This window comes from Falco rusticolus, chromosome 19 (assembly GCF_015220075.1).
Source record: "Falco rusticolus isolate bFalRus1 chromosome 19, bFalRus1.pri, whole genome shotgun sequence".
Taxonomy (NCBI): domain Eukaryota; kingdom Metazoa; phylum Chordata; class Aves; order Falconiformes; family Falconidae; genus Falco; species Falco rusticolus.
The window spans coordinates 2264456-2279513 of NC_051205.1; the positions used below are offsets into that span (position 1 = coordinate 2264456).

The following is a 15058-nucleotide window of genomic DNA, read 5'->3' on the forward strand; positions in this document are numbered from 1 at the left end:
TCCTCCTCTCCTACGTCAGGAGCTTCCTCCCGCTCCTCCTCCTCGCCGCAGAGCTGCTGGGGTGTGGGGACCCTGGGGGACGTGGGGACCCTGGGGGACATGGGGACCCTGGGGGACATGGGGTTCTGGCACCCCGGATCCACCCTGTGACAGAGGGGGACCCTCAAGCCGACCCCGCTGTGACATTCTGGGGGGGGAGGCGGTTCCCCACTGGTGCCTGGCTGCTTTCCTGGCATCCCCACCCCGGAGCACCCTGGCTCCTCCTCCTCCTCCAAGTGGGGAAACTGAGGCAGGAGGCAGCCCTTCCTCCCCAGCCCACTCTGGCGCGGGGGGGCCGCCCTGTTTTCCCCCTCTCTATTTCCCAAACAAGCCCTGGCCCTGGCCCTGACAGTTGTCAGGCTAAATATTTGGCGTGCGGCAGCCGAAAACAAAAGTGAAGGGGCCGCAGAGTCCGGGCGAGGGCCGTGGGGGCCACCCCTGTCCCGGCGTGTCCTGGGTGCCGGTGGGTGCTGCCCCCCGGACACGGTGCAGCAGAGCCCGGGCTGGGACGGGACCCCGGGGGTCCCACTCGGGGATGGGGACGAGAGTGCTGGGTGCCCTGCGGCTGGGGGTGATGCTGCTGCTCCTCGGTTCCCTGCCGCTGCCCCCTGTGTGGGCTCCCTCTGAAAGTAAGTGCCTGGAAGGGGGTGGTTGAGAGCTGGGGGGCAGCTTTTCATGGGAGGGGGGCAATTCGTGGGAGGGGGCTGCTTGGTGATGCCTGTGCATGAGCTGGACCCCGAGGCAAAGCTCTTTTGGTGCTCCCTGCCTCAGTTTCCCCCTCCCCATATGCTGTGGACCCCCTGTCCGGGGAAGGAGAGGCAGAGCGTGGGACCCCCCCCCAGCTGCTGGGATGGGGAGAGAGGAGCATGGTGGGGGGCTCGGCCGGAGCTGGGGCCATCGATCACTCATCCCTGCCGGGAGCTGGGATGATGGAAAATTGTAGCTGGGTGGGAGCCGGGGCTGGCACCGCTGCTCCCAGTGCTGCTGCTGGGATGGAAAATGGCTGGGGGTGGGGGGGACAGCATGGTGGGGAGGGGGTGGCTGTGTGTCGTGGCTCTGATGGCCATGGGGAGGGACACCTGGGCTCCCACCGCAGCTGGCAGGCACCGGGGGGGGGCACCAGGGGGGCTGGGGTCAGGGTCTGCTGCTCTGTCCCGCCTTCCCCTCCCCCTGTGCCTCAGTTTCCCCGAGGAGGGGCTGTGCTGGGGGGGGATGGGGGTGATGGAGGAGGGGGAGTGAAGCATCCCAGTGCTGGGGCTGTGCTGGGAGCTGCCTGAGGGATGCGCCTCACTGTGTCTGCTCCCACCTGGGACCCCTGACCCCTCCCCATCCCCCCAGGCACACGGGGGACCCCTGCCCCCTTGCATGGTGACTTTGCCAAGGTCAGGGAGGGTGGCGGTGGCAGCGGGGGCTATAACCCCCGGCGCTGGTGCTGCACCCACCGCCACCCTCTCTGTCCCATGGGAGTATGGAGGGGACCCCCACGTTCTCCCCAGGGGGGACAAGGCTGGCACCAGCCCCCAGCGAAGGGCTGAGCCCCAGTGTGGGGCTGGGGGTGAGCGGCACATCTGCCCCCCGTGCGCCGCCACCACAGAGCCATGGTGCCTGCGGTCAACGACACTGAGAGGGGAAAACCACCGCCGGGCACGTGTTTGTAGCCATACGGCCACGAGCCGCTGGCTGCCAACAGCCCAGGGGTGCCCCATGCACCCCAACTCCCACCGGGACCAGTGGGTGGCCGCGCCGCGGTGCCGGTGGTGCCTGGTGTTTAGGGTACACGCCAAGCCGGCCGTGTTTATTCCTGGTGTTTACAGTAAATCCCTCGTTGGGATCTCGACAGCTTCTTTCCACCATAACTCAGGGTCAGGTTTCAGGCTGGGGATGCTGCCAGCGGGAAGCTGCTGGCACATCCTGGCTCCCACGTCCTGCCGGCACTGGGATGCGGGAGATGCTCGGCCCTGAACTGCCCCTGATGCTCCCTGCCAGGTTGGGGGTGGAAAAGCCCCGGGATAGCGATCCCACTGCCGGGGCTGTGCCATGGGGGTGCCCACGGAGCCCTGGTAGCCACCTGGGCACCATTAGCCGCCTGGGCACCGTGCCGGGGAGTTAATGGGAATGACCTCGCGGGAGCTGCTGGACCACACGTCTGCGGGGACTAAGATGCTGTGAGCTGCCCCACGGCTCAGGGAGGGGGGAAAGCCTTTTGTACCCCCAACCCCCACCCCCTGGGGTGGGCAGCAGGACTGGGCCATGGTCCTGGGGCTGATATGGGGCGAGACGGCAGCCTGGGCAGCCAGCCCTTGTTAGCATCACCTCTTGCCACGCTGATGGACACAGCGTGCCCCAGAGAGCCGGAGCGCGCCGGCTGCCTGTCAGAGCTGCTCACATCTCCCCGGCTGCCCACACCGACTGCAGCCTCGTCTGACAGCCCGAGCCAGGATATTAAACCCCCCCGAGCATCACGGCAGCCCCAGCGCTGGCCACAGCGGGGGATCCCTGGGGGGGGGCGGTGAGGGGCAGCTGCCCCATCCCTGCAACCCACTGGGTCCCCTCTCTTGTCACCCCAGTCTGCGGCAGCATGGACATCCGCAACGACGTCTCCCAGCTCCAGAAGCTGGAGAACTGCTCCATCATCGAGGGCAACCTGCAGATCCTGCTCATGTTCACCACGGGCGCCGAGGACTTTCGGGGGCTCAGCTTCCCTCGCCTGCTCATGATCACCGAGTACCTGCTCCTCTTCCGTGTCTATGGGCTGGAGAGCCTGCGGGATCTCTTCCCCAACCTCTCCGTCATCCGTGGCACCAACCTCTTCTTCAGCTATGCCTTGGTCATCTTTGAGATGCCACATCTGCGGGACGTGGGGCTGCACAGCCTGGGTCACATCCTGCGCGGCTCGGTCCGCATCGAACGCAACCAGGAGCTTTGCCACCTCTCCACCATTGACTGGGGGCTGCTGCTGCCCGACGCCGTGGACAACACCTACATCGTCGGCAATAAGTTGGCCGAAGAGTGCGCCGACGTCTGCCCGGGCATCCTCGACGTGGAGAAGCCGTGTGCGCAGACCAGCGTCAATGGGCAGCTGGATTATCGCTGCTGGACATCCAGCTACTGCCAGAAAGGTGGGTGCTGGTGGCACAGGGCGCAGCCATGCCGGCTGCTTGGCCGGGATGGTGCCGGTTTGCACCGTGGCGGCTGTAAGGAAAACTGGGAGGATGCTGGGGAGGGGTGGTGGAGCTGCAAGGGGGTGGCAGGCCCCGGCACGTGGTCATCGCTCCCCTGGTGCCGGAGCGTGGCGTGGTGGTAGCGTGGCGGGGGTAACCGGACCCATGCTGTATCATCCTCCGGAGGAGAGGCCAGCTCCCGGCTCCGTGTTTCCCCAGCGGCGAGGTAAATACGGGCCCCTCCCGGGCTCGTTTGCTGTAAACAGGAGAGCTGGTAATGAAATCTGTACTATAAACACAGATCCTTATCGGGGCTGCAACCTCGGCTGCTGCCCCGGCACTGGGCACCTGTGGCTCGGTGTGGGCTGAGCCTCACCCCGTCCGTCCGTCTGTCCCACCGTCTGCCCCTGCAGCCTTCAGCCAGCCCTCAGCACCTGGCCCTCTGTCCCCTCGCCACTCGGCCATCCCTCCATCTGTCCCTGCATCCCCCCATCCCTTCACTGCACTGTGCATCCCTCACTCCATCCCTGCATCCCTCTTTCCATCCCTGCATCCCTCCCTCACTTCAACCCTGCGTCCATCCTTCCACCCATCCTTCCATCCACCCCTGCATCGCTCCATCCACCCCTGCATCCATTCTTGCATCCCTCCCTCCATCACTTCATCCCTGCATCCATCCCTCCACCCATCTTTCCATCCATCCCTGCATCCATTCTTGCATCCCTCCCTCCATCACTTCATCCCTGCATCCATCCCTCCACCTATCCTTTCACCCATCCCTGCATTGCTCCATCCACCTTTGCATCCCTGCATCCCTTCTTGCATCCCTCCCTGCATCCCTGCATCCATTCTTGCATCCCTCCCTCCATCACTTCATCCCTGCATCCATCCCTCCACCCATCCTTTCACCCATCCCTGCATTGCTCCATCCACCTTTGCATCCCTGCATCCCTTCTTGCATCCCTCCCTCCATCCCTGCATCCTTCCATTGCTTCATCCCTGCATCCCTCCCTCCCTGCATCCCTCCATCCTTCCATCCCTGCATCACTCCATCCTTCCATCCCTGCATCCTTCCATTGCTTCACCTCTGCATCCCCTCCTCCCTATATCCCTGCATCCCTCCCTCCATCTCTGCATCCTTCCATTGCTTCATTTCTGGATCACTCCCTCCCTCCCTCCCTCCTTCCTTCCCTCCATCCCTCTGCCCTTCTCCCCTTGTCCCCCAGAGCTGGAGGGTGCCAGCAGCCCCCCCAGCCCTTCCCACCTCTTCCCTCCCACCCCTGTGCAAACCCCGGCTCTCCTGCCCCGCCGCGCTGCCCCAGGTCTAGGTGATCTGCCCCCAGAGGCTTCTTCTCACCCACGGTGCCAACTCTCTCCTCGCAGTGTGCCCATGTGGCGTGGGCTCGGCATGCACGGCGGTAGGCGAGTGCTGCCACGCCGAGTGCTTGGGGGGCTGCGGGCGACCCCGCGACAACCGAGCCTGCGTTGCCTGCCGCCACTTCCACTTCAACGGGCACTGCCTGCCCTCCTGCCCGCCCCGCACCTATGAGTACGAGGGCTGGCGCTGCGTCACCGCCGAGTACTGTGCCAGCCTCCGCAAGGTCTCTGACAACCCCCGTGATGCGTCCAAGTTCGTCATCCACCAGCAGCAGTGCCTCTCCGAGTGTCCCTCGGGCTACATCAGGAATGAGAGCAGGTGTGTGGGGTGTCCCCGGTGCCCCCTGGCATGGACACGGTGGTGGTGTGGCGCCTGGCTCACCTCCTGTCTCCATCCATCATCCTGCCCGCAGCATCTTCTGCCACAAGTGTGAGGGGCTGTGCCCCAAGGAGTGCAAGGTGGGCACCAAAACCATTGACTCGACGCGGGCAGCGCAGGAGCTGGGGGGCTGCACCCTCGTCGAGGGCAACCTCATTGTGAACATCCGTCGGGGCTGTGAGTGCTGGATGTGGCCCCCCACAACCTGGCGCGGGTGGCAGAGCTGCGGCAGGGGGCTCGGGGTGAAGGAGGGGGGTCTTTTCCCTGGCAGGGTGAATGAATGGGGGGATGCCCTCCTCCCCAAGCTCACGCCTGTGGGTTATCCCCAGATAACCTGGCCTCGGAGCTGCAGAGCAGCCTGGGGCTTATCGAGACCATCACGGGCTTCCTGAAGATCAAGCACTCCTTTGCCCTTGTCTCCTTGTCCTTCTTCAAGAACCTCAAGCTGATCCGCGGTGACTCCATGGTGGACGGGTGAGGCTGGGGCGTGGGTTTGGGGGTGACACATGGCTTGGGGGTGCCCATGCCCGCTGCCTCCATCCATGTCCTCCTCTAGGAATTACACCCTGTACGTCCTGGATAACCAGAACCTGCAGCAGCTCTGGGATTGGAGCCACCACGTCCTCTCCATCCCCGTGGGCAAGATGTACTTCGCTTTCAACCCCAAGCTGTGCCTGGCCGAGATCTACCGCATGGAGGAGGTGACGGGCACCAAGGGGCGGCAGAACAAGGCAGAGATCAACCCCCGCACCAACGGGGACCGGGCGTCCTGTGAGTATGGGGACGGGGACCCCCAGCAACGCCGTGACCCCCTGCCCGAACCCTGTCTCCTCTCCGCAGGCAAGACCCAGACCCTGCGCTTCATCTCCAACGTCACCGAGTCCGATCGCATCTTCCTGAAGTGGGAGCGGTACCGGCCCCCCGAGTACCGTGATCTCCTCAGCTTCATCGTCTACTACAAGGAGTCGTAAGTGGTCCCTGTCCCCCACATGTCCCCGACACGGAGGGCTTGGGAAACCCAACCCATGGTGTGCCCTGGTGAGCTGCTGGACCCCCCAGGGTGGGGTTGTGGGGGGGTCCCAGGACCCTCCCTGATGCCAGATGTGGGGCAGACCCTTCCAGAATGTGTCAGAGTATGTGGGGCAGGATGCCTGTGGGGCGCAGAGCTGGAATGTGCTGGACGTGGAGCTGCCGCTCAGCAGCGAGCAGGAGCCGGGGGTGACGCTGCTCAACCTCCGCCCCTGGACCCAATACGCCATCTTCGTCCGTGCCATCACCCTCACCACTGCCGAGGAAGGACGTAACTACGGGGCACAGAGCGAGGTGGTCTACATCCGCACCATGCCAGCGGGTAAGGGGCTGGGGAGGGGGCTGGGGAGACCCATGGTGGCCCCCCACAGATAGACTGACACCCCTGTGTCCGCCCAGCCCCGACGGTTCCCCGGGATGTCATCTCCATGTCCAACTCCTCCTCCCACATCGTGGTGCGCTGGAAGCCGCCCACACAACGCAACGGCAACATCACCTACTACCTGGTGCTGTGGCAGCAGCTGGCCGAGGACATGGAGCTCTACGTCAATGACTACTGCCACAAAGGTGAGGGCAGGCAGGGCAGGCAGGCAGGGGCAGGTGGGATGCAGCGGCTGAGGACACCGGTGGGATGAGGATGCTCCCACTGTGCCGGGAGCGCTGCCATCCCTGCCCGTCTCTGCCCGCAGGGCTGAAGTTGCCCACCAGCAGTGCGGACACCCGCTTTGGAGATGGGGACAGTCCCGAGGTGGAGCAGGACACGGAGGAGCGGTGCTGTCCCTGCCGCCCCGCCGATGGGCAGCTCCGCATGGAGGGGGAAGCTGAGTCCTTCCAGAAGAAGTTTGAGAACTTCCTTCACAACTCCATCATCATCCCCAGGTGCTGTCTGGGGGGGTGTCCCATGTCGGTGGAGTCCCCCAGCCTGGGTTCATGGGTCTGCCCCTGGTGGGGGGCCCGGTGGCTGCTTCTTTAACCATTTTCTTGCTGTCTCAGACCCCCCTGGAAGGTGACATCCATCAACAAGAACCCACAGAGGTGAGCGGGGACCACACCAGCCTGGGGGGTCTCCTGTCCCCTGCTCCAATTTGGGGGACAACCTAGGTGTCCAGGCTCCCCACCGCCTCCCGTCCCCATCTCCTGCAGGACCCCGAAGCGGCGCAGGGATGTGGTGGCCATCACATCCCCGGCCAACGCCTCCTCGGCAGAGCCGCCAGCCCCAAGCCGCGCCGGGGGCGAGCCCAAACCCGACTTCCAGATCTTCGAGGACAAGGTGGTGCGTGACCGAGCGGTGCTGTCGCGGCTGCGGCACTTCACCGAGTACCGCATCGACATCCATGCCTGCAACCACGCCGCGCACACCGTGGGCTGCAGCGCTGCCACCTTCGTCTTTGCCAGGACCATGCCTGAGCGTACGTCCCAGCAGCTTCCCCACTCCCAAATGCTGCCTCGGCGATGGTGGGATGCTCTGGGGTCCTGCTGCCTTTGAGATGGAGGGGCTGGCAGTGGGGTTTGGGGGATGCCCACGGGAGCTGACCCCCTCTGTGTCCCTCTCCAGTGCAAGCTGATAACATTCCTGGCAACGTCACATGGGAGCCGGCTGGCAAGAACAGTGTCCTGCTGCGTTGGGAAGAGCCCAAGAACCCCAATGGGCTCATCCTCAAGTATGAGATCAAGTACAGCCGCGAGAGTGAAGTGAGGACCCCTCCCCACAGCTCCCTTTGCCCATCCCACCCCATCCCACCCCATCCCATCCCATCCCACCCCATCCCACCTCATCCCATCCCATCCCATCCCATCCCAACCCATCCCAACCCAACCCATTCCATCATCTCCCTCCCCTGAGCCTTGTGCATGGCTGGGGGAGGAATGAAACCCACTTCTCCACCACCCCCTCCCCACATTATCCCCTTCAGGAGGTCACCACCGTGGTCTGTGTCTCCCGTCACCGTTACTCCAAGTACGGGGGGGTCCACCTGGCTCTGCTCCAGCCAGGAAATTACTCAGCCAAGGTCCGGGCCACCTCACTGGCTGGCAACGGCTCGTGGACGGGGCTCGTCAAGTTTTACATCCTGGGGCCAGGTACCCACTGGGGGCAGGGGGGATGCCAGCGGGGTCCCCACCTGTGGGGCAGGCAGGGAGGGGGGCTGTGGGACCAGGGGGCTGGGGGTCAGGGGGTGCTGCTGGACCAGGGCACTGGAGAATTGGGGGATGCTGGGGGTCAGGGGGTGCTGCCGGACTGGAATGATGGGCATCAGGGGATGGGACACTGGGGATCAGGGGATGCTCATGGACGCTCGATGCTGGGGATCAAGGGATGCTTCTGGACCACAATGATGGAGATCAGGGGATGCCCCTGGACTCTGGGATGCTGGGGATCAGGGAGTGCTGGTGGACTGGGATGCTGGGGATCAGGAGATGGGATGCTGGGGATCAGGGGATGGGACATTTGGGGTCAGGGGATGCTCCTGGACTCTGGGATGCTGGGGATCAGTGGGTGCTGGTGGACTGGGATGCTGAAGATGGGGTATGCTCCTGAACTGAGGAACTGGGGGATTGCAGGATACTGCTGGACCAGGACACTGGAGGGTCAGAGGATGCTGTCAGATTGGGAGATCTGGGAGACTGGGGGATGCTCTGGGATGTTGACACCCAGAGATCAGTGGGTGCTGCTGGTCTGGGAAGCTGGGGGCTCCCCCATTCTGGCCCAGTGGTGGTGGTGGTGGGACAAATGTCCTTGTGATGTGTGGGGTGGGATGAGTTCCTGGGTCCCGGCCCACGGCTGCCTGCTTTCGGCAGCTGAGGAGGAGTCTGGCAGCTTCTACGTCCTGCTTACCGTCACGCCCGTGGTCCTCATGGTGCTCATCTCCTGCCTTGCCGTCTTCGTCTTCTTCTACAACAAGAAGAGGTAGCTACCTGCCCCCCCTGCCCCCCCAGGGCTGGGCTGGGGCCAGATCCAGCCGAGCCAGGGCTGGGGAAGGGTTGTGGGGAGGTGGCAACGTGCCCTCGCCCCCCCCATCCTCTGAGTGACTCCCACCCCTGGCAGGAGCAACGATGGGTACCCCAGCGGGACGCTCTACGCCTCCGTCAACCCCGAGTACTTCAGTGCCTCAGACAGTACGTAGGGACGGGCAGGGGTGTCCCCGTGGGGTCTGCTGCCCCCTTCCCTTGCTGAGGCTGTGCTGGTGGGAATGAGAATGGGAATGGGGACAGGGTGGCATTGGGCGTGGGGATGGTGATGGGATGGAGATGGTGATGGGATGGGATGGAGATGGAGATGGGGATGGAGATGGGGATGGAGATGGGGATGGAGATGGAGATGGGGATGGAGATGGGGATGGAGATGGGGATGGAGATGGGATGGAGATGGTGAGGGGATGGAGATGGTGATGGGATGGGATGGAGATGGGGGTGGAGATGGGATGAGGATGGTGATGGGGATGGAGATGGAGTTGGGGATGGAAATGGGATGGAGATGGGATGGGGATGGAGGTGGGATGGGGATGGAGGTGGGATGGAGATGGGATGGGGATGGAGATGGGATGGGAATGGCAACAGTGATGGGGGTGGTGCCAGTGATGGGGTGGTTCCCCCTCGCCCTGCAGTGTACATGCCTGATGAGTGGGAGGTGTCACGGGAGAAGATCACGGTGATCCGGGAGCTGGGGCAGGGCTCCTTCGGGATGGTGTACGAGGGGCTGGCGCTGGGGCTGACTGCTGAGGGTGAGGAGACCAAGGTGGCCCTGAAGACGGTCAACGAGTTGGCCACCATGCGAGAGCGCATTGAGTTTCTCAACGAGGCCTCTGTCATGAAAGCCTTCAAGTGCCACCACGTGGTAGGTGGGCGGCCGAGGGGGAGGGAGGGGACATGGTGGCCTGGCCAGTGACATGCCACCCCTCTCTGTCCCCCCAGGTCCGTCTGCTCGGCGTCGTGTCCCAGGGCCAGCCAGCCTTGGTCATCATGGAGCTGATGACGCGTGGGGACCTGAAGAGCTACCTGCGCTCGCTCCGACCTGACGCCGAGGTGAGGGGCTGGCTGGGCGCTGCAGTGCTCCACTGCTGAAGGGGCAACCCCCCCATGCCTGGGGGTTCCCGATGTGTGTCCCCCCCAGCCCCAATTCTCTGTGCACGGTGCAGAACAACCCCGGGCTGCCACCGCCGTCGCTCAGGGACATGATCCAGATGGCGGGGGAGATCGCCGACGGCATGGCGTACCTCAACGCCAACAAGTTCGTCCATCGGGACCTGGCGGCCCGCAACTGCATGGTGTCCGAGGACTTCACCGTCAAGATTGGAGGTGGGTGGGTGGGCAGCGGCGGGTGGGCTTGCTGCCAGCCCTGCCTCTCCTGCTGCTCACACCTTCCTCCTCCTCCTCCTCTTCCTCCGCCACCAGATTTTGGCATGACCCGCGATATCTACGAGACAGATTATTATCGGAAAGGGGGCAAGGGGCTGCTCCCCGTCCGCTGGATGTCCCCTGAAGCCCTCAAAGATGGCATCTTCAACACCCAGTCCGACGTCTGGTAGGTGGTGGGGTGTGGGGAGCCTGGGGGGATTGGGGGGGCTGCTACCCCCTGGCTGAGCGGCGGCGTGCTGGCAGGTCCTTCGGGGTGGTGCTGTGGGAGATCGCCACGCTGGCCGAGCAGCCCTACCAGGGCATGTCCAACGAGCAGGTCCTGCGCTTCGTCATGGACAACGGCGTCCTGGAGCGGCCGGAAAACTGCCCCGACAAACTGTGAGTGGGAAGGGGAGACCCGCCCCGCCTCAGCCCCCCACCCTGCTGGGGTACTAAACTGGATGCTGAGCCTGTCACTCTGGTCTCTGCAGCGGTTGGGGTGGCTGTGGGGTACCAGGACCCCCCCCAAACCCAGCGGGCACCTTCTTTCCCACAGCCACGAGCTGATGTGCCTGTGCTGGCAGCAGAACCCGCGCCAGCGTCCCTCCTTCGTCCAGCTCCTGGAGAGCATCAAGGACCACATGGCACCCGCCTTCCGCACCCTCTCCTTCTTCTACAGCTCCGAGAACCGCCGGCGCGGCTCGGGCGAACCCTCTGAATCCGAGACGGATCAGACCCCTGGGGAGGACGAGCCCCCCGCCTCTCCCCTGCCCACCCACAAGGACAGCAGCCCTGGCCGGCTCCCCAATGGGACGGCCTGATCCTGACCCTGGGGTGTCCTGGGATCCACGCCGGACTCTGCACCCCCTTGCCCTCCTCCAGCTGCCCCCCCCCCCCCGTTATTTATTACTTCCAAGGGCCTGGCCGAGGAGCGGGTGTCTTGGGAAAGGGGTGGCAGGCAAAGGGAGGATGCTTCATGGGGTGCGTTTCCCCTGGGAATAAATTTGGGGTGCCCCAAGTTGGGGGGAGGGAGGAGACCACCCTGGTCTTTCCTTTTATTTTTTTTTTTTGGAGGGGGGGTGAAATGGGAGTCTGGGGGTGGGGAGTGGGGTTTGGCATTCAGAGTCCCCCCACCAGCTGCTGTCGCTCCCTGGCCGCCTGGCAAACAGGTCAGTAGTGTGACCCCCCCAACTTTTACAGGTGGGGAAACTGAGGCACGGGGCAGCCTTGCAGCAGGAGATGCCTGAGGCTGCCCCTCCCCCCCAGTCCTCAGCACTGGGACCAGTGTCAGGGCCATGCTGGTTTGTGGAAGCGGCTTCACTGTCTAATCTGTGGCTGTGGGATAAGCACAAATAAAAGGGGGGATGAAGCTTGCCCATGGCAGTGCCTGGTTTGGGGGTCATGGGGTGCAGTGGCACATGGGGCTTTCCACTGCCCCCCCCCCCCCGCCCCCCCCGCCCCCACCAACCCCATCCGCTTCCTGCACATCCTGAACCGGGGGCGTTTCTGGGGAAAAACGTCAAAGCAGCGGAATTTGGGATGACAGGGTGGGTGGGTGATGACCTCTGCCGGGGTGGGGGCTGCTGCTAGGGGTGGCCTGTGGGGTCTCATGGGGGGGGTGTCACCACAGGGGGCGGGCAACTGTAGCCCCATGGATGCGGGAGATGGGCCTGGAGCTGAGGAATACGGGTGGGATGCGGGCTGAGAACGTGCAGAACTCGGCGCGTGGGTGAGCCCCTTCCCCCTGTGGTGCTTTGGGATGGGTTTGGGGACGGGCAGCAGCAGGGTGGGGATGGGGACCCACAGCAGGGGGGGTGGGTGCACACCATCCGTGCCCTGCCTCCCTGGGGAGGAGGAGGAGGGTCCTGCCGGGGGAGGACAGCTGGGGCCAGGGCCACCAGGCCACCAAATGTCCCCCCTGTGTCCAGCCTCTCTGCACCCCAATATAACGGGGCGCTGGGGGAAGAGCCTGAGCCAGGGCAGCTCCGTCACGCTTCCAGGTTGTGGGGGTCCGGCCCGGGGGGGGGGTGTGACAGGTTGGGGGGCTCCTGGTGGCCCCATGAGCCCAGGGGTGCTGGTGTGACATCCGGTAGCCAGCTCTGGGCCGAGGCAGGTCCTGGGCAGGGGGTGACATGCGTGTGTGTGTGTACATGCGTATGTGTGTACATGCGTGTGTCTGTACATGCGTGTGTGCACACACGTGTGCCCAGCATGGCTGGGGGTGCTGGGATGCTGCTTTGTGGGGCTGGGGGGTGCAGGTGTAGGGTGCTAGCATGCAGGCAGGGTGCAGGCAGGGTGCAGGTTCCCGACAGGGCACAGGCAGCACGCAGGCAGGGTGCAGGCAGGGTGTGGGTGCGCAGGCAGGATACAGGCAGGGTGCAGGGGTCTAGGCAGGGTGCAGGCAGGGTGCAGGTTCCAAGGCAGGGTGCAGGCAGGGTGCAGGGGTCTAGGCAGGGTGCAGGCAGGGTGCAGGTTCCTGGCAGGGCACAGGCAGGCGCAGGCGGGGTGCAGGCAGGATACAGGCAGGGTGCAGGCAGGGTGCACATTCCCAGGCAGGGCACAGGCAGGATACAGGCAGGGTGCAGGCAGGGTGCAGGTTCCCAGGCAGGGCACAGGCAGGATACAGGCAGGGTGCAGGCAGGTTGTGGGCAGGGTGCAGGCAGGGTGCAGGCAGGATACAGGCAGGGCACAGGCAGGTGCAGGCGGGGTGCAGGCAGGATACAGGCAGGGTGCAGGCAGGGTGCAGGTTCCCAGGCAGGGCGCAGGCAGGATACAGGCAGGGTGCAGGCAGGGTGCAGGTTCCCAGGCAGGGCACAGGCAGGTGCAGGCGGGGTACAGGCAGGGTGCAGGCAGGATACAGGCAGGGCACAGGCAGGTGCAGGCGGGGTGCAGGCAGGATACAGGCAGGGTGCAGGCAGGGTGCAGGTTCCCAGGCAGGGCGCAGGCAGGATACAGGCAGGGTGCAGGCAGGGTGCAGGTTCCCAGGCAGGGCACAGGCAGGTGCAGGCGGGGTGCAGGCAGGATACAGGCAGGGTGCAGGCAGGATACAGGCAGGGCACAGGCAGGCGCAGGCGGGGTGCAGGCAGGATACAGGCAGGGTGCAGGCAGGGTGCAGGTTCCCAGGCAGGGCGCAGGCAGGATACAGGCAGGGTGCAGGCAGGGTGCAGGTTCCCAGGCAGGGCACAGGCAGGTGCAGGCGGGGTGCAGGCAGGATACAGGCAGGGTGCAGGCAGGATACAGGCAGGGCACAGGCAGGCGCAGGCGGGGTGCAGGCAGGATACAGGCAGGGTGCAGGCAGGGTGCAGGTTCCCAGGCAGGGCGCAGGCAGGATACAGGCAGGCTCCCCGCTCGGTGCCCGTGGGTGCCGGGACACCCTCCCCGCGGGGCGGGGGGCTCCGGGCCGGGCTGCTGTCACCCCCGCTTTTGCCCCCGGCCCGGGCGGGGCTTCTCGGGTTCCGAGCGCCGGTGAGTCACGGGCGGGGGGGCTTCCCGGCCCTCCATCCCGCCCGCGGCCGGGGGGGGTCTCCGGGGTCGGGGCGGTGCGCGGGGCGGGGGCGGGGGGGCGACGGCCCCTCCCGGGGGCCGGTCCCTGCGATGCTTTTAAGCCCGGCCCGGCGCCGTGCTCGGGCTGCCGGGCAAGTGCGAGGGACAGCGGCGGCGGCGGCGGCGGGTCCAGCCCCGGTGCCCGTCCCGGTGCCGCGATGCCGCCGCTGCCCGCCCGGCTCTGCCTGGCCGCCACTGCTGCTGCCGCCCGCTGCTGCCCCTGCCCGTCCCGGGGGTGCCGGGCCCTGCCCCCCGCCCTGCCACTGCCCCCAGCCCCGTACCCTGCACTGCCGGGAGCCCGCACCGTGGGCAGTCTGGCCCGGCTGCTGGGAGCCGGCGGCTTCACCGACCTGTGAGTGGGGCTGGGGGACACGGCAGGGGTGATGGAGCTCGGGGACCAGGGAGGGGAGCTAGGGCACCAGGTGATGGAGCTTGGGGACCAGGGCGATGGGGCTGGGAGACCAGGGAAGGGGGCTGGGGGACTGGGTAATGGGAGGGGGGTGACGGAGCTAGGGGACCGGGCGGTGGGGCTGGGGGATGGGTTAATGGAGCTTGGGGACCAGGGAATGGGGCAGGGGGACCAGGTGATGGAATTTGGGGACCAGGGCGGTGTGGCTGGGGGACAGGGCAGGGGGTGATAGAACTCGGGGACCAGGGTGGTGGGGCTGGGGGGGACCAGGTGATGGAGCTTGGGGACCAAGGTGGTGCGGCGGGGGACAGGGCAGGGGGTGATGGAGCTCAGGGACCAGGGCGGTGGGGCTGGGGGAGCTGGGAAGTGGGGCTGGGGGGCAGGGCGATGGGGCTGGGGGACCGAGAGGGAGGCTGGGGGACAGGGTGATGGAGCAGGGGGTGATGGAGCTAGGACCAGGGTGGTGGGGCTGGGGGACCAGGTGATGGAGCAGGGGTGATGGAGCTTGGAGCTTGGGAACCAGGGAGAGGGGCTGGGGTACAGGGTGGTGGGGCTGGGGGTGATGAGGCAGGTGACGATGGGGCTGAGGGATGTGGTGATGGAGCTGGGGGACGCGCGCGATGGGGCTGGGGATGATGGAGCTTGGGGAGTGGGCAGAGGAGCCAGTGGTGGCAGAGCTGAAGGTGATGGGGCTGGGCACGATGGAGCCATGGGCTGGAGGTGATGGAGCTTGGGCGACAGGGGCGATGGGGCTGGGGATGGTGCTGGGGAGGGGCGATGGGGGCTGGT

The 15058-nt window shown here is 65.6% G+C and overlaps 1 protein-coding gene across 1 annotated transcript; it reads left to right on the forward strand.

Moving 5' to 3' along the window:
* Window positions 1-2617: 2617 nt before the first annotated feature.
* Window positions 2618-11275, forward strand: INSRR (insulin receptor related receptor). The gene is given in 21 exon segments (XM_037370872.1): window positions 2618-3158; window positions 4584-4896; window positions 4991-5133; window positions 5286-5430; window positions 5513-5727; window positions 5797-5923; window positions 6069-6307; window positions 6385-6552; window positions 6675-6864; window positions 6979-7037; window positions 7206-7394; window positions 7541-7677; window positions 7902-8064; window positions 8782-8893; window positions 9050-9099; window positions 9588-9817; window positions 9895-10005; window positions 10119-10278; window positions 10375-10504; window positions 10582-10716; window positions 10874-11275. Coding segments are annotated over 21 exon segments (3822 nt in total). The 3' UTR covers window positions 11139-11275.
* Window positions 11276-15058: the final 3783 nt, after the last annotated feature.